The sequence below is a fragment of the Poecilia latipinna genome, unplaced genomic scaffold, assembly GCF_001443285.1.
Source record: "Poecilia latipinna isolate Pla-1442-1.1 unplaced genomic scaffold, P_latipinna-1.0 Scaffold654, whole genome shotgun sequence".
Classification (NCBI taxonomy): domain Eukaryota; kingdom Metazoa; phylum Chordata; class Actinopteri; order Cyprinodontiformes; family Poeciliidae; genus Poecilia; species Poecilia latipinna.
This window is the reverse complement of record NW_015113270.1, coordinates 232360-251493: the sequence shown is the minus strand read 5'-3', so window position 1 is coordinate 251493 and position 19134 is coordinate 232360. Positions and strand designations below refer to the sequence as shown.

The 19134-nt window shown below is 40.4% G+C and overlaps 1 protein-coding gene across 1 annotated transcript in view; it reads right to left on the bottom strand.

The window, feature by feature from the left end:
• mtmr11 (myotubularin related protein 11) overlaps nucleotides 1–19134 on the bottom strand; it is a 34780-nt gene that overhangs the window by 11879 nt on the left and 3767 nt on the right. Inside the window, exons 2-9 of the mRNA XM_015043874.1 lie at nucleotides 10239–10308; nucleotides 6243–6379; nucleotides 5055–5124; nucleotides 4734–4873; nucleotides 3922–4006; nucleotides 688–835; nucleotides 455–542; nucleotides 168–256 (exon numbers count right to left, since the gene is read on the bottom strand). Of these exons, the coding sequence (XP_014899360.1) occupies nucleotides 168–256; nucleotides 455–542; nucleotides 688–835; nucleotides 3922–4006; nucleotides 4734–4873; nucleotides 5055–5124; nucleotides 6243–6379; nucleotides 10239–10308 (827 nt within the window). The remainder of the gene's footprint in view (nucleotides 1–167; nucleotides 257–454; nucleotides 543–687; nucleotides 836–3921; nucleotides 4007–4733; nucleotides 4874–5054; nucleotides 5125–6242; nucleotides 6380–10238; nucleotides 10309–19134) is intronic.

Below are 19134 nucleotides of genomic sequence, written 5' to 3'. Positions count from 1 at the left end.
TATAATGAACCGACTCAATATTTTTAAGTTGGAGCTCCATTCTATTTTTCAGAGTAGATATTTAAACCAAGACAAGAGACTAAAACCTAAACGTCACCCAACCTAAACCTCAGAGTTTATTGAGATCAAACAGTCCTGATTAAACAGATGCCGCTGCGTTCCCAGACCTGATGTCATCTTTCTCGTGGTAGATGTTGTTCTGGAAGCTGGACATGCGCAGCAGGTCGCTGCCTCTGGGATGCCTCCAGCACCAGCGCTGCAACAAACCAAAACCAGAGCGTCACCCTGCCGCGTTACACATTCCACAAAAACAACTAAATTAAAATTAATTCATCCTGAAAGAATGTCAACGAGAAGCTGAAACATCAGCAAACCACTTCAACACATCACAACTTTAAAAACACAACATGTTCAGAAGCGACGTTGTGAATCAAAGGGTGTTTCTGAAGCCTACAGGTATCCGTCCTTCGTTGAAGTGGGCAAAACTCTTCTTCAGCTCTGTGTCCAAAACCTTCTGAGGAACGACGATGAACTTCGACAGGCTGTCAGGAAGCAGAAAGAACGGCTTTAGTTGTTTCATGTTAAAAACACATCAGAGGACGCATCAGCAGAGCCTGAGGCGCCGCCTGTCTGTCTGTCTCTTCGTTTTCACTGTGTTCAGCCCGTTTGCACAGCCTGAGGTTTTACCTGTTCGACATTTCGAAGCGGTCGTTGACGGAGCTGACCCTCCAGCTCGTGGCGCCGCAGCGCTCCAGCTCCTGCTCCCAGTCCGAGGCGGATTCAAACCAGTTCATGTGGGAGTCTCGGCGGCGGTTGCTTAGGAACTGCTTCATTTCTGGAAGAGGAAAAGCAATTCGAACACAAGGTTTGGATTTTTTATTCAGATATCATCTGTGACACTTTGAAGAGGAGAGCAGATATAGTATTTAAATTAGATTACACCACCATTTGCTGTTTCTCAGTTTTATACAGCTGTGATAAGAAAGTACACAACTTTACATTTCTGGAGTTTCTGTGTAAAATTTGGCTTATTTCATAATAAAAAGGGATTTCAGGAGTTTACTGAGTGAGTTGACACAATAAGAAAGGCAACAACTATGACTTTGCAGCAATGAGCTCAAAAAGTGCCCCGCCCCCGGCCACATTTTGATAAACGCCAGCGTGGGCGGAGCCAAGAGCCGCTGAGGGGCGTGGCTAAGTGCAGGGATCGTTACTGAACGATCTGTTCCAGCACTCAAGAAATACTTCTGGATTATTCTTAAAACGTACATCAACAAAGTGTAAAATATAAATTTACATTAATTAAAATATTACTTGTTATACGAGGGCCTTTTTTCATAATTTAAATTCAAAGTTTATAATTCAGTGCTAATGCATCAATGATCGTCACAATCGCTGTTCCAGCTTCTGACTCGCCACCGGGGGGCGTATCTGAGTGAGTTAGTTTTATACCAGAATCCAGAGCTTTGTAGCTCACCAATAGAAACATTTAACTGCAGCAGCCACGGATCCACCCACAGAGGGCAGCACTGAAATGCTTTTATGTTAAATACTGAAGAACTAAACAAATTTACGCGAAAATGTCAAAATTGCGCAGAAACATAAAAAACTCCCCCATGGTTCAACTTAGATAATTTCTCCAAAGGAAAAAAAAGAAGTTGATTTGGGGCTTAGTTCTGCTTTAAAGGAGGAACTAATTAAAGAATCTCTACTGAGAAAAATATTATTTACAAAAGATTTTTAATCTTCCTAGAAGAAAACATTCCAACAAACAAACAAACAAACAAAAAACACACATTTACACAAATACACAGAAGCCTCATAGGGATGTAGAATATATCAGCATTAACATCAGTACCCAATAAGTAAAACTGGGCCGATATTAAAACCAATATTTAAGTTTGCCGGTGATTTAAATTCACAAATCTGCATCTGAATGAACAACAGGACTTCAGGAAAAAGGTCTTTTGGACACATTAGACTGAAGTTTGGCCGTGATGCACAGCACCGTTTTGGAGGAACCCAAACAGCACATCGGCACGGTGGAGGCTGGCTGATGATTTGGGCTTGTTCTGAGTCATTGACAGGACATCAAATCCTCCTGATACAAAAGTGTTGCAATGAAATGTGCCACAAACTATTTGGGTTATTCAGTAAAATGAGGAGGAATCAAACTGTTCAAATATTACTTTCTCAATGTCAGACCACCATTTAATGTTTCTTGAATATTGTAGCAGACTCAGAACGGACACACTTGACCCTTTAGGGCAGAGTTGAACTCCAGGTCATTTAACTACTTGCTGCTGAAGGGGGCTTGCATTATTAATCCAAGAGCTGACAGTCAGCCAGAGCGGCCAGCGTAGCGTAGCTTTAGCATACCCTGATATACAGCACAGAGGGGCTCATGTTTCCATATGTGGCTGCACTCAGCAGCGTGTTTAAAAATGTTTTTAACTGCAACAAACTTCTGAGGTCTATATTAAAATAACCCCTGCTCTTTGGTAGCTTGATTATATATTTAGTTATGTTGGTTTAATCTTCAAATCGATGTCAGTTTCAACAGATCCCCACATGGTTACGGTTTCAAAGCCAATGTTTTCATTGTCCCGCCACCTAAGAGAACGTTTCCAATATCTGCAACTTGAGACGATGTGAGCTTTGTGTGTTATTATGGTCTGCACAGATTTCCTGATGTTTCCAATCTTACATTCTCCACAAGTTGGAGAGTTGCAGCATCGCATTCAGACGGTGCTGCAGATGGTGGGAATGACACACAGACGGATGACGAACCGCGATCACAGATTTTTGTACATTCTGTCTTTAGACCCAACGTGAGAAAACTATAAAATGCTTCTTAGAGACCGAATGAGACGTTGAAATGGAACAAACACATGGTTTATTATTTTGTTAACTGAATTTCAATACGCATGGTTACAGATTTAAGCTCAAATGTGGATGTAAGGGAAAAACCATAAAAGAAAAGATAAAGGAGAAACGTACTCAAAAATCAGTACCTTCACGCTCAACCAGGAAGTCAAAGTCTGTAGTCACATGACAAACATTGAGCTATTTAGACAGCTGTGATGATGTGTAGCCACGGCAACAAAATGGGGCTGTGTGATATGGCTTAAAAATTATACCAAATTTGATTTAAACAATTATAATGACTGAAAATATGTTTTTAAAAAAATGCATTTTATTTTAATAATTTGTTCTATGAGTTGTCTTGGATTCAAAGTCAAAATAAAAAGAAGATGTAAAACACAATTGTCAAACAAGATGGTGTTTGTTGGCTGGGCTAGCAGCACTCTGAACTATGGAAACCCAAAGAGTGCAATGGTGAAGATTCAAATGTTCTAAAAATTAAATCTTCAAAAACAGAAACAGAAAATATTCCTGCCTACAGCATCACTATTCATGATGACTCTTTAAGGATACATGCATGATACGAGTCAGGAATAGATAAAAAATAGATCTATTCAAAGCTCCAACCTCAACATTATTAAACGTTTTGGAGATCGATGCCATGAAGCCAAATAATTTGTGTAATTTCTACCAAGCTGAATGATCAAATATGCAAGCAGTTACACCAAAATGGCTGCAAAAAGAATGCAAAAGGGATATTTATGCACGTATTAGGGGGGGCTGCATGAATACTTTTGAACCTATTGGTATATCTTTAACTGTGAACTTTAACTGTGTGTGGATTAAAGAAAGAAAATCCAATTAAATTCCCACTTGTGGACCCAGATGTTTCTTGTTTTTCTCTGTAGTTGTGCACCCCAGAAGCTCAAATGAATTATTAAAAAGACCAAAATGAATATAACATATTACTCATCAATACATTCATCCTTGAGCTGTAAATGGACAGGACTGGTTCCAGGAAGGACCTGGAGCGGTTGCGGGCAGTAAACCACTCACCTACACTCCCCAGGGCAGCGTTCTGGAAGGCTAAAACGGAGCCGGGTTTGAGAGGCTGGTAGGTCTTGGCAATGGTGTAAGTTATCTGAGGAGGGGAACCAAGAGGTCAGGAGGACAAAAGGTCGTCAACTTACAGCAGGAAGACCTGAGGCAAATCAGAGGGGCTACAACACTGATGAGCTGCTTGATATGGCTGATGTACAGGGTGGTAAGAAACCTGAGCTTTCAATCTGGTGCACAAACAGGAAGAGGCTGGGCTATGAAACTGTTCTAGAAAACACCAAAAATATTGACTTATCAGTGCTGAATAGTAAAAAGTAAAAGATCAGGAATGCATCAATCCACTTTTTACACTTCCAATACCAATATCTGAGGTTTAGTATCGGCCGATGCAGAAAAAACAATTCACTTTAAATGTTTCTAAAGCTGAAACTGACAAAAACAACAGGTTCACTACCTCGGTCAAATATGCAAAAAATAAACTGCAGCAAACCTTCTTTAAAATGGTTCAGGACGTGCAATTAGGAATTCTAAATATAATGCAAAAATAAGGTATGACGTCACTCAGAGCAGAAAGCATAGAGTTACACTGCATAGATCTGCCCTTATGGATTGGGCACATTGTCACTGATACCTGGTCTAGAATTTTTTTTCGATATCCGGACCAATACAGATATTAATATTGGGTCAGATATTAAATGTGATGTAAACATCAACTCTTTGATTCTGATGAGACTCTGGCCATGCAGAATGTGTGTCATGTCCCAGTGTGTGTATTGTTGCTGTCATAAACCAATGAGATCAGGACACACCTCTATGACCTGCGCATCGGGGGTCAGGCGGTCAAACAGGAAGCACATGACTCTCATGTCCCGACAGTAGAGCACCAACTCCTCTGGAGTGAACTTCAGGGACGAGTTCGGGGTCACCAGCTTGGTTCTGTTTGGTCCGACTGAAATGCAAAGCAGGACAACAAAACTGTTAAGCGTTAAATTAAGTAAAGCAGAGATAAGCTAATAGAGATTCATCACCATACCTACTATAAAACACAACCAGCGCTGCAGCCTGGCAGCAGATGCTAAAAGCAGGTGACAGTGAGCGGTACCACAGAGTGGGTTTGAGGTGTTACTCACCGGCCACCACTTTCTCTATAGATGCCAGAGCTATGTCATGATCTCCCAGGAGGATCGGATCTGCGTTGTCCTGCATCAGAAATCACACAGGAAGCCAGATGTAGATGGTTGGTGCGTCTTAACGGGTTGCTAAGATATTTACTCTCAGTATGTTGGCTTTTAGATTGTTTTTAAAAAAGGAAAAGTCAACCATCCCTCCGGGTTTAAAGACATCATGAATGGACGACTTGGCACTTAGCACCAATAATTAATTGTTATAACGTTATTGATATAGTGGTGGACTCAGACCTGAACCTTCAGAGACACACAAAGATAGTTATAAAATCAGTCTTCCATCACCTGAAGAACATTTCCAGGATTAAAGGACCGGCGTCTCAGTGAATCTCATCCATGTGTTTAACTGTAGTTACATTCATTACTGCAACAGCATCTTCACAGGTCTGCCTGAAAAAAATCAATCCTCCAGCTGCAGATGATCCAGAACGCTGCTGCTGGCGTTCTCACTAAAACCAGGGGGATGGAGAACATCACCCAGTTCTAAAGTCCTTACAACGGCTCACTGGAGCTCAAAGAATAGACTTTAAAATACTTCTGCTAGTTTATACATCACTGAAATACATTAAAGATCTACTGTTGTACCAACCTTCCAGACCACTCAGGTCTTCTAGTTTTGTTCTGCTCTGCAGCTCCAGAACCAGAACCAAAGACATTTTTAAGTCACATTTGATATATTCTGTATTTTTATAACAACTGATGTTGTTTCTTTATTGTGCTTTAAAATGGCACTGTGTGCCTGGAATATACACAATACTGTCCCTTTAACAGGCACACTGAGGTTTTGAGTTGTTGGCATTTGTCTGACCCTGGGATGAATCTGCTGGGACGTCAACTCCAGATCGATGGGTAGCAACAGCTGCTTATCTAAGGCCATTACTGAGGACTTTTTTTTGGGACAAATAGCTTTTTATCTTGTACGGACGAAGTAATAAAGGATTGCTGTCTGACTCTTGGTCGACTTTGATAGAGTATTCCACCATTTATCAAAGAAAAAATTTAATACGTACAAGTCTTCTTCATATCAGGGATAATCTTTTTTCATAACTTCCTGAATGTATCCACGCTGAAAACTGGTGGCTCTTTTTTCTTGCCACAACTCCATTTTTACGGGTCAGTTAGGTGAAGACTCACATCAGCTTTGGGACTGTCCTGGGGAACAAACGCCACTCTGAAGTGGGTGCAGAAGAGGGTACCAGAGAGCCATCCTCTGCCTTCCCTGGCAGTCAGCTTCTTCCTCACCATGACCGTCCTCTGGAGGACACATTCACCTGGGAGACACACAGACCATCTGCTGAAATTCAACAAACTTTCCAACAACACGTCGGCTTCAGAGAGGAGCAACAACAGGAACTGAAAGGAGTAAGCAGCTGGGAGTGGGTGGAACAACATCCTCCCATCTAAAGGTATGTCCTCGCATTGTTCCAGATTGTCTCTCCGATGAGCACAGCGCGCTGTACGCACACCATCAGATGTCTTCCACACATCACACCAAGTTACTATAGTGAGATCGACAAATGTGAGTCAACAATCTCACTTAGAAACAAACATGGAGGGTTTGTAAATCTGCAGCGTTCGTAAAAGATGAAGGCGTAGCTGAAATTCCAGAACTCAAACACAGATGTGTGTAAACATGATCGTAAAAGAAAGAAAAAGAAAGCAGTTTAGCAAACACACAGTAGTGAGGCAGCACATTTCCAAGCCTCCCCCAGGAATATTAAATCCCTGCCAGGAAGACTCAGAGCTTCCATGGCAACAGAGACCAGGACTGGGAGAAAACCGTCAAGAAAACGCTTCAGTTTCACTGAAAAGATCAGCAGAGGAGAGGCTGCTGTCACAATAAGCCTCCTGAGGAGGAACTAAATTCCTTTGGTGCCTATGTGAAAAGGAACTGGGACAGCCTTTCAGTCTTGGGCTCGGCCCAGTCTTTCTTTCAGGAGGAAACCAACACGTAAACAGGAAACTGCCATTTTTACAGATATTACACTTCCTTCTGCTGCTGAAAATCACTTTTTACCCTCCATCATTTTTCTGATTGCACAAGAGAAGTTTAAATCAAGCAGCATAAACTGTAATTAAGCTTTAAAACCACCCCGGATTGGATCCAGCAGCAGAGATTGCAGCGTCTGAGCACGGAGGGTTTGCAGTGTGTGGTTCTTTTTAAAGTCTCCTCAGGGAGTGACGGATCTGGAAACACTCCTCCAGGCTACACACTTTAAAGGTGAAGCAAACACAGGGAACATGGTGTCTCAAGTTAAGATTAGACTACAAACTTTGATTCATTCCAGCGTGACTCAGCAGGACAGGTGAAGGTGTTTATGTCGCCCTTTAATCCAATAAAGGCTTTTTTACGGCCTTCCTGTAGCGCTCCAATTGCATAACAAGCCCTTGCTGTTCCAACACTGAGCTGCTCCACATTTACTCACCAATTAAAACAACAAAATCTCATAATACACTCTGCTTTCCATAAATGTATTTTATTATTGGGAAAGTTACTCTTAAACTTCTGTTCATAACCTTCATGGACAGAATTTATAGATTTTGTCCAAAGTGTTGAGGTAATCCATTCTGGTGGCGTCTGGATTTGGTCTCTGCTTTCTGCAGATGATGTGGTTCTGTTGGTAATAACAATTTATTACTTTTTGTTTTTAAGTAACTGTATTATTGTGACTGCATGGCATTGCCACAATAGTCCCACAAACACAAATGCTGCTACTGATAGATTCCCGTTTGTAATCTTCTTTAGGACACCAGTCACATAGAAAGTGTGATTTGTATCTTTAAGCTGCAAATCATATCTGCACTTAATCATATTATCAAATTTACTGCCATTTAGTGATGCTTTCATTGAACATATCCATTTCAAATTTATAATTTTAAGCCCAACTTCTGTTTTTGTTTTTACATCCATGAAGTTTTATGTTTCACAGTGGAATACAAAAAGCAGTAAAAAATCTAAACAAAGATAATATTTATTCACATGATGCAGGCAATCCAAAACTATTCATTACTCTGGAATTTATTAGATTGATTTGCTTTAACATTTAACTTTTTCTTTAAAAGAAATTGCCTGAATCAACTTCTAAATAATAAATGGAAAAAACATTCACTGATATTACAGCAAATCAAATCATTTTCATAGCTGTGTATTTCTGGTAGAAATGCCTCCATGCCATAACCCCAATCTTCAGCATCCTCAGAAGAACATGAGGGTAAATCTGCCAGACGCATGAATAATTTTGGTTTGAACCACTACATGCCAGTGGGATTTAAAAGGACATTTTGAATTAAATGATCAGTTTAAGAAAACAAATCTGAGTAAAACTAGAATCAATTGCTCAGAAAGCACTTCATTTTTTTCCCCCAGGCATTTTTGATTTTCTACTGAGGTGCAAGAAGAAAAAAGTTAAACTGATTAAAGAATCGACACATGAAAACCTCAGTGAGTAAAACTGTACTTATTCTGTATTTACTTTCTGCAGAACAGTAGTCTAAATAGTCTAAAAAGCCAAAATCAACTGGATTAGATTTCAAATCAAAACAAAGATATCTTCAAGTTTCTCCAGTTTGAAATCTTCAATCTTTAGACATAAAACAAAGAATTAGTTGGCAAATGAAACCAGAGAATCCAAAGATCATCACTCTGTTGTTCATCAGTCAGCTGACTGACAGCTTTAGAGACAGGCAGTAACTTTAGCCTGAGTGGAGAATGATTGTGGCGATGCTCTGAAGGGGGTTCGGCCCCCGGCTTTGTGTGCGGATGGACAGTACACCCCCTCCTCCTTTACTAGCAGCAATGAAACGGTACATGATCTACCCACGGCTGCTGGAGCTGCGCTGACCCGTCTGACCTCCTGCAGGCCAGCTCCGTTTCTGAGGTCCTGTGTTCCGCCGTCACCTGAGAATACTGGTAACTACTGACACAACAGAACGGCTTCTGCAAGCATTTTTTCATCTTTCTTTAATTTTAATCTCCCTCTGATATGAAAGAAAACCCATTAGGACACTTTTCAAAATGTTATTGATGCTTCAGTGACATGTTGCATCATATTTTAGCACAAGGAGAGATGGCACATATTAATTTTGTGCAAAGTGTTTGCATGAAGCTGCAGAATGGGCCAACGGGGAGAAAGTAAGAGTCTGCAGGTGCAACATAAGCCCTTTCACTTGGTGCAGTTACAATGACTCCTGACTCCGCTGTGTCTGAAAGAGAACTTGCCCTTACAAACGACCTCAACACTTAGACAGGAGGGAGCGTGCAAGGTAACATTTAAAAGATGGACTCCTCTACCTGAATCAGAAACGGCAGCATTTACATGCAGCTTTAGCTCTGAGGGAAGTCAAACCAGGTCATGGCAAGGATCAGAAAATAAATTATATATGACATTTATCATTTGCCCTTCTCTTCGAGGACAGCTATACTTTTACTCCAGGTGGAATGAAGGTGAAGAAGAAATGGAGAAAGACAGAACAGTCAGAGGGTTTTACGAGAGAGGAGAAAGAAAGGTTGATGCCAGGACAGGAAAAATAAGAGGAGGCCAAGAACGTCAATATTTAACAGAAAAACATTCAAATCTAACAACAGAATAGGTGCTAAAGCAAAATAGTGCTTCTTTTTGTAGACTTTTCTTCATCACTTTTTTGCTAAAGCATTGATTAATCAAGTAATCAGGTTTGATTTTGTCATTCAGACTGTTTTATTGATATTTGTACACAGACCTTTTACTGTTTTGCCAGTGTTGTTGTTTCTGCGTTTAAACTTTCTTTATCTTCTGCCTTGAAAGGAGCAAGAAAATGTTCCCTAAGGTATGAGTAACCACGGCAACAAGGCATTGTTTTTACAATTAGGAGCAGCTGATTAGCATCTCAAATCCCAGAGGAGTTGAAAAGGAGGCTTCATGGATGCAAAGAGAGGATGAGGAAGTTCCAACCATCTCTTCCATCCACCCCAATGGGAGAATCATGAGGACACTGAGAGTTAAAGAAAAGCCGCAAAAGCAAATGAGCTGGATTAGCAGAGCTTGACAACAACTGATGATATCATCCAATATGTTGCTGTGTGGATGTAAAGTTAACCAAATAAATCATTCTCTTGCATCTTCTTGTATTTAAATCTATGAGAGGTCCCACCTGGTAAACACCGGAGTCCAAACACGTCTCGACTCCTGGCGCCGATGCTGCTCTGGCTCAGCATCCTCTCCTAAATAAAAACCACAAAAGAAGATGATCAGAATTTTAACCCTTCAAATGCTGCTGGCCTGAGATGTCAACTCTGAACAAAGACCATGAACAGCAATAAAACAGTTGAGTTCAATAATAGAAATACAGAAAAACTGTTATATAAATTATTAGATTTGCGTTACAACAGGAATGAAATACCTTATGAACATGTGTGTATAGTTTCCACATTTATTTATTAAAAAGGTGAAAATGTTATCTTTAAACATCACCTTGTACTACATGATGCAACGTGGCGTTGGAAATGTATTCGTCATTAAATTCAAACATTCAACACAGACAAATATAACCATGTTTAAATATTGTTTTAATGTTGTACAGACTTGACTTGTTCACATTGTTTCTATTTCCTCAAGTCCAAGTCATGTTTCAGTCCAACTCATGGCTTCTTAATGCCTGATTTACACAAACAGTTTATTATTGTTCTAAATAATTTAATCTTATAAACAACTAACTTTTGAAAGTATTAGGCTTATGAGTTGCGATCAGTAACAATTAAACTCATAGGAGATCATAAACAGGAACATTGTAGTCACTGATGAGGTCAATAAGGTCACAAGTCTCCGGCTCTAACGTCGATTTAGTGACCTGTTAGAGTTGTTAACCTGACCATCCTAACAGTGTCAGAGTGTGTGCCGTTTTGGTCACATGATTCAAGGTGTGAGTTTCAGTACATAAATACTGACGAGGCTGAGCGTAGGTGTTAGAAAGACAAAACTTAACACTGTTCAAACTTTTTCACTTCCTCAATGACTAAGAATCTACATGAACATTTTTCATCACTTCACTCCATGTTGGACCACATTTAACATCAATAGGAAACCATTTTCTAAATCTACACCGACACTTTAACTTATTGAGTTAAAGTGGTGAACAGCTTCCTATGGGTGCTGTAAATGACCATGTAATGAATGAAACTCAGTGCAGCAGAATGCTGAACTTCTTAATGAATAGAACAGGAAATGCTTTTATCTTGATAAAAAGGAAGTGCCTTTGTAATGACACAGGCACCTTCACATGGTGGAGCTGACTTAAGCTTATTTTATTTATTTAAGACGGAGTTTGGTTGGAGACATAAATGTGGCCTTGTTTCCACTGAGTGGACCGGCACGAGTTTGTGTGGTACGTCATTTTCTGTTTCCATTGTAGAGCAATCTGTACTCAACCATTACTGAGCCACCTTAAGTTGCAGGTCATTGGACAATAATATGGTTAGCATGGAGCTACTGACGTCACACAACACAGTCCACTGATTGGGGGTCAGAGAAAATGTCCCTGCTTACAAGAAGCACAAGACAGTACATCATTAGTATGACGCCATATTAGGCATTCAGGTCTAACCGTAACTGTCCAGTCAAAGCCCAGCTGTAGGTGGAAACGCTCTCCTGAAAACGCTGTAGTGACTCGGACTGATCCATACTGTAACACTCAGTGGAAACGAGGCATAATATGAAACTGGAGCCAAAACAAACAGCTTCCTACAAACCATTAAACACCCACACTTCATGGATGGCTAATAAATCAATTGCACCTTTTCACAGGACAATATGAGCTTGCAGCAGATTACTGTGGGATGTGAGGTCTGAAGCTTACAAACCGGATAGATAAAGATTGTTCATGAGACTTGAATCTATCCCTTAATCCTCTCTGTGCCTGTTCTAGAAACTACAGCTGCTTGTAAATTGTATTATTTTCCATTGTTGGTGAACAAACTGCATCCAAAATGGAAGACTACGTCTTGGTGCTTATTTATTTGGTCCTATGTGATTTACTGAAGATAATTATTTCTTAAATACTCTCTAAACGTATTTTATTTAATAGATTAAGATGATAAAAGGCATTTTTATGAGAACCTTTGAAGACAGTTATTTTGTTTTCTTCCTGTCAAATTATTTCTGCATAACGTAAAAATGGAGACTAAGCATCACAGTCAGCACATGGGGACAGAAGGTTAAGTCACCTTTGAGCTGGACGTGTCCCAGTGGAGTCATTTATAAACAAAGAATAACACCCCCCACCACCCAGTCCTTAAAGACTCCCAGTTTCCATGCCGTCGCTCTGTTTTTTCCGGCTTCCCCCCTGATCTCCCCAAAATCTCAGGAAGTCGAGTTCAAGCAGAATCCAGCAGAGCCACAAAGACTTTTCCTAACCAGTAAGAGCTTACTGGCACCATATGCTTTCACTTAACTTTGCTCCTAACTGCCCCCTAAAATTCAACCCCCCTATGGAGGCAATCTACATTTACAGGCCGAACACTCATAACAAGCTAGGAGGGGTGCAATTTGATAGGGTGGGGTGATTACACAGGTGGTGTTGAAGCTCTTAAATAGAACGGAGCGAGAACGGGGAGATCCAAGAAAAGTCCAGACAGCAGAACCTCAGCAGTTCTGACTGAGCTCAGGTCCACAATGAAACAATTTATTACTGTTTCATTAAAGGCACCGGCTCTATCGTGAAACACAAGCAGGCCTTTGAGTCAGCAAGGATGTGTGAACAATAACAATGAATCCAGTCAGTCTGCAGGGCGGCGAAGTCTGTTAGCAGGCTGCTGCTAAAAACTGGACACTCTCTGCTTCATGGTAGAGAAAAAAACAACACTGCTCCATGAAAAGGTTGCAAAAAAGTCACACTTATTCATAGCTGCTTGTGTTCTTTGAAACAGAGAGTTTTTGACTGTTTAACAGAAAACAGGTTCTGTAAAAACTGCTTACACATGCACTTAAAATATTAACTAAACGCTTTCTGAATTACATGGTAGGAGAGTGAATGATTGTTTAACATGTTTACTCAGATAATCAGAACAGAATCAAGTCCAAATGCGCTCCCAGCTTCTGCAACAGGCTCGTTAGCAGCCAGAAAGTCTTCTGCACGGAAAAACAGCTTTTATTACAAGGCAGCACAATAAAATTCAACTTCATTGTTCCTTTCTCCCACAGTAAGGCCTCGACATGCCAACTCTCTGCATCCACACCCACAGAAAACCCACAGCTGAATTCCTCGGCTTCTTTTAAGTGGATCAAAAGTCATTCTTTTCTTGTTTTGTTGTTGGAGCTGGGTCGACTGAGTCAGCTCTCTGAAAGAAGCAGCACAAGTGACCACAACAGCCAACGCTGCAGCTAAACTCTGATCATGTGCTCAACAAAAAGGTTTTACCATTAATAACAATGGCTTTAAATTAATAACATAGTGGTCACAAAATGCTGGCCGAGGTCTCAGTCATAAAACTCAAAATCTATATTCCTGTGGTTGTTTTTCTCAACACTTCACTTTCACATTAACTGGCTTCTGAAGTGCCATTATGAGCGCCGCCTCCTCCCCCCACGCACTGCCTCGCTGCTCCACTTCTTCGCCGCTCCGTTCCCTCCATTCATTCCCAGGGACGCAGGCCAAGCCTGACTGCAGTTTCCATTCCTCATGCTACTGCAGACGCTCTGCTTGTTCCTGGCTCTGGAAGGAACACGCTTCTTTTCCCAAACAAAATCGGTGAAGAAAAAGTCCAAAAGAAAAAAAACTATTTTCCATCAGTGCTCCACTGGCTTTGATACAGACTTACAGAACTAGAACAAAAGTTAGCATGTTAAGTGGGACTTGGAAGACTAAACAAGGATGGCATGTTTAGAGGACTGAAGGATAAAAGCTCTCCTCTCTCTGAACATTGCATGTCCTTTTTTATTGATATGTCAGGTTGGCTAGTCATCTATTTAGACGGTGTCAAACATCCTCTGCAGATCCATATCCGACTTTTTCAGGGCAGCCTGAATGGCCTGATTTTTATCTTTTCACCCTCCAAAAGAATCCAGTTTGTGCCACTTTCATTTGTGAAACTAAATCAGATTCATATCAGTTAGTTTTCAAACCGTTTGCAGACAGAATGGGTCATGTTGAATTTCAGACTTTTGCGTCATTGACTGCAGCTTTGTTTCCATTAAATCCTCCTGCAAATTTTGAGTGAACTTTCCAAATGTTGCAATAAAGAAAATGTGAATTAGCCATGTTTGGAGTTAATCAACCAGCACAATTTTGTCAGATGTTGACGCCATTTAAGACTGTAATAACCAGGATGTAGAGGTTGCAAACTAAATTAAACCACACATCTGGAAAAAAAATAGAGAGTCTTCCACTCATGGAGTTTTAGATTGAGAAATTCTGTGCCTCTGGTTCGGCACAGACCCACCAGTGAAATCAGGACAAATACGTTTCCATCTCCCCTTTAGCACATAAACTCTTTTTCAGAAAACCAAAAGTACACCTCAAGCAGGGGTATAAACTTTTTGCAAAATTGAGGAAGTTATTTCAGCATTTCCCCTACTGTATTATAAGCCTGGCGGGCCACCAGGCTTTACTTGTGCCCCCACCAGGCTAAGCATTGTTTATTTAGTCTTTTAAAAATGATTAAATTTTTTGAGACTTAATAGTTGGTGTTCAGGTATGAATCTCCCAATCTTTTAATAGGGCATAATTATCAAGTAGTATTTTCTAATTTCCTGTCAACTTTAAACATTTTTCAACTCAAAGATGACGGGCTGCTGGATGAATGTCTGCCCTAGGTCCCAACCAATGGGCTTAGCAAGATTTCTGGGGGAAAAGCTTGTATTTTGAATTTTGACATTTCAATCAACCTTTTCAAAAACAATTCTTCAAAACACATGTAAAGGACCGTTGACGGAAAAACAGGTCGATTCTACACCAGAAAAAGCCAGATGTGGTAAATCCAGAAACAAACAATGAACCCTTCATCTTGTTGTAACCGTCTGACAACACCGTTAGCTCTCATTGATAGACAACATTAAAATCTAACTATAAACAGCGCTGCACATTATTACTTCATTAAACAGTGCACTGCTGTGTGACGTCTACGTTCTTCTTCACAACATGCAGATGGTTTAAATCAGGGGTCCCCAAACTGTTTCCTTTTTCTGGTCGGGGGCCGGTCTTAGTTTTTGGAGAAAGAAACCTTAGAAAATTCTTGTCGGGGGGGGCGGGGTCCGGCCCGCGGGCCGTAGCTTGGGGACCCCTGGTTTAAATCCTTCACAGAAGTCTGACTGTGGTCACATTTAATCAGAAGTATTAACAACCATGCAACAAAAACAATGAAAAAAAAGTATCAACATCGGCTGTGTGACCGAAGCCTAAGCTGCAGAGGCAAGTAGCCGCACTGTGAGATGGTGAGTAGGTGTGAAGTGAAGGAGAGTCAGTGTTATGGACCCTTTACTATTAACTACATGAACAATCACTGGCAGCTTCAGTTACATTTCAGTTGGGCTCACAGACGTCATAAGTGACGTGTGGAAAATGCAGTTTTTTGCATCATTTAATTTCTCAGGACTAACATGTGAAAAGGCTTTTTGAGTCTGAACCGCTCTGCAGAACTGCGATGAAAGTGCAAAAGAATCAAAGTGATGTCAAGTCCAGACCCAAGTCTGATTGAAATGGTGCGGTGGGACCTTAAGACGGCTGTGGAGAAATAAATGTCTGCAGGCCTACTTGAATTGAAGCAAAGTCGGAAAGAAAAGTGGAGCGAAATCCAAAATTCCTCTAATGAAGAAATTAAACACATCTGTTCTGTCCCATTTTGAAGGGAGCAGCATATTAACGATACTAGGTGGTTCTGTCCTAACCACAGGTTGACATTTCGCCCCAAATATCTGCCATTTTCTATCCACAAACAAATCATTCCATATCCATGTGCACAGTTGTCCATTTCTCTTGGTAGTTAGGCATCAAGGAGGATTCTTAATGACGAAAACCATCATACGATTTAATTTAATGGCATATTAATTTCTTTTGTTCTTATATAACAACCCGTTTCTACTGGTTATGGATCTAATTCTTGCCTAGATTATAGAAAATAGCAGATTATGAGTATTGAAAGGCTGAGTGACCTTCTGATTGGAAATGTTATTTATTTGAATCACATAGTTATCATTTCTTAGAAAAAAAAAGGTTTCAAATATCCTCAAGGTGAGTAAGAATTGACAAGCAAATAAAATCTTTGCAGCTGAACAACCAGAAGCAAATCACAAATGTTCTCAGCAGAAACGGGACTTTTTTCAGCAGAAAAAAAGAAAACTTTTTGTTCTTTAAATAAGTATACTGAATTTACTACAAAGGCAACAGAAGATCCAGCATCTAATTTATTCACGCACTAAACAAAAAAAGCCAAAGTGCAAAGAACAAGACTGCCTCAAACAGAAGCAGAAATAGTCAAACTAGGTCTTCCAAGTAAAGGGTACTTGCTGCATACATGCAATTCCTATTAATCTTTTTTCCAAATTCTGATCTAGCTTTAATATTTTTTACCAAAATATTCTGAATATTTCTACCTAGTGATGCTCTACGCTGAAGAGAGATTTGTTTATCACTAAGAATCTCTGCAAAGAGATTTTGCATTTAGCAACGGCTAAAAACAAAAATCCAGTGTTGCACATTGATCAAGTGTTATTTTCACATCTCCTCTCTCTGAAAGTCAGATAACTGGACTCCATCCTGAATTTCAGAAAGACTGAGCTTTTCCTTTTGACCAACAGACCTTCAGAGGAGCGCGGCCCTGGCCAGAGGTTGAGAAGAAGCTCTTTGTCTGGCTCCATTAAGCTGGAGGGGCTGCAGCCAGCTGGGGGCCTGGCAGTAGAGGTGGTATTTGGCTGCTGTGGGAGGGGGTGGAGGGTGCGTCCATGCTGGAATGGCACGTTCTTATCAGCCTTTAATCTGCAGCCGCTCTGATGATCCATCGTCTGGCATTTCTGCTTCTGCTGAGCTGTTTGCCTTTCAACTGGCTGCTTCAAAGCTGGAGGGCTGATGCCAGCAGAGCGAACTCCAGAGAAAAGTGCAGCCCAAATGGGGCCCAACATGCACACCGTCTTGTCAAAAAGAGGCCCTTGCCTTCTCTATGTAGCATTTAGGATTCCTACACATCAATTTAAAAACACAATTTGAAGAGCTTTCTTTGTACATTGTGAGATGTAGGAGGAGGCTGAAGTTGTTTCAAGTTCTACTGAAGGTGATTTATTTTCCCAAGTACAAGTGAGAAAAGCAGCACAGCAACAACTCTAAGGTCTATTTTGATTGTTTTCAATCTGGCATGTCTGGTATCAGTCCATAGAGGAACAAAACATAAAATCTGGCAGATAAGAATTTAACATGTGGATCTCTGTAAATATATTTCTAATATTCCTGTATAAATGAAAAACCCTCCAGATGTGACCAACAAATCAAGTAATCTATAAGAAAACTAATTGTTCCATAAATTAAGTAATGTGATAGGAAGTGACATGGTACAGGCAATATGTATGAAAAAGCCATAACAAGAACCATCTAGAATATGCCAGTAATCAAAATCAGCTGGTTTAATATTCAAGATTGTGTCTGACTCTTCACGCTCCAATCGGATGTTTTCCTGAAGTACAGGCTTCGACTGGAGGGTCCCTCCATGGACCACTGGACCTTCAAGATCGAGTATTCACAAGTGCATGTGCCTGTTGAATGTGTTTTAGTTGGCCTCCATGTCTCATTTCCTGTCTCACTTTTGATATTCCCCTCAAATTGCTTCGTAGTTTTGATGAAAACAGTCCTCAGGTCTATCTTGGTCGGACAACCGGAGGGTATGGATGTCACTGTACACACCGTGTTTGGAGGAAGAATGGCTCTGAACACCAACCCAAAAACACCATGCTAATGTTAAAGACTGCAGGTGGAAACACCATGGTCTGGGCTGTCCTACAGGTTCTGGTTCAGACAGAACGTGTAAAATTAAAGAACTTTATCTGTTTGAATATCCCAGTCAGTCATCTAACTTAGAAAAAAGATGAAGATCAGAACTCGTGCAAAGCACCCCAAGAAGCTTTCAGGTTTAAAAAAAGTTTGTGAGGAAGAATGAGTCAACATCACATTGGAACAGCGACTGCATGCAACATACAGGATAAGTCTTAACTTACCAAAAAAGTATTTTCTAGGCTGTATTGTCACACATTTTTGTAAGCAAGTCCAATACTTATTCTTTTATGTCATTCCATTTTTTAGCCATAGCTTCATTGTGGATTAAATTCCTTTGATTTCTTTGGAAGAGCGGATTACGTGAGCTGTTGACGACATCTGGTATGAATTTCTTGTCAGTTGAAATATTAGAAACATATTGACTGAGAAAAGCGTTGAGGGGTTCATGACTTTTTTCCCCACTGTAAGTAGCTACACAACACAATGAATCCTTGGCTTCATATCTGCTGACTGCAAGGAACCTGTAACAATGTCATATTGGAATTTTGATGGAGTGTTACTTTTTCCAAGGTCCGAGTTTTACAGTAATGCTAAGAAATGCACCATACCTGTCCAGAGAGAGATGGAAAAAGCAGCACAAGCAGTAAAGTGCTTAATAAATGCATGAAAAAGTAGCAGCCAGCTACAGCTGATCAAACTCCACAGAATAATTAATCATATGCTAGCTCTTACAGTCTGTGTGTTAACAAGTGAAAAACGTGTTTTTTTTTTTCAATCTTCACTGAAGTGGACAACCCAGCAGATTCATCCTAAAGGTCAGAGCATGCAATGCTCAAAGATATGATAAAAGACTGCAGGAGTTTCATCTCAGACTCTACAGGCCTCAGTTACTACACTAAATGGCAGAGTTCATGATCATGATGTTCTGCTAATGAAGTTGTTCCCTTGAGTTCCCCTGAACTTCGTGGTGTTGAGTCTTTACATCACCAGATCTGTGTCCCTCTCCATGGATCTTTGATGTCAGTGAATTTTCGCCAGAAACTTTGCGCTGGTCTCCAAGTTCATGATGGTTTGAAAA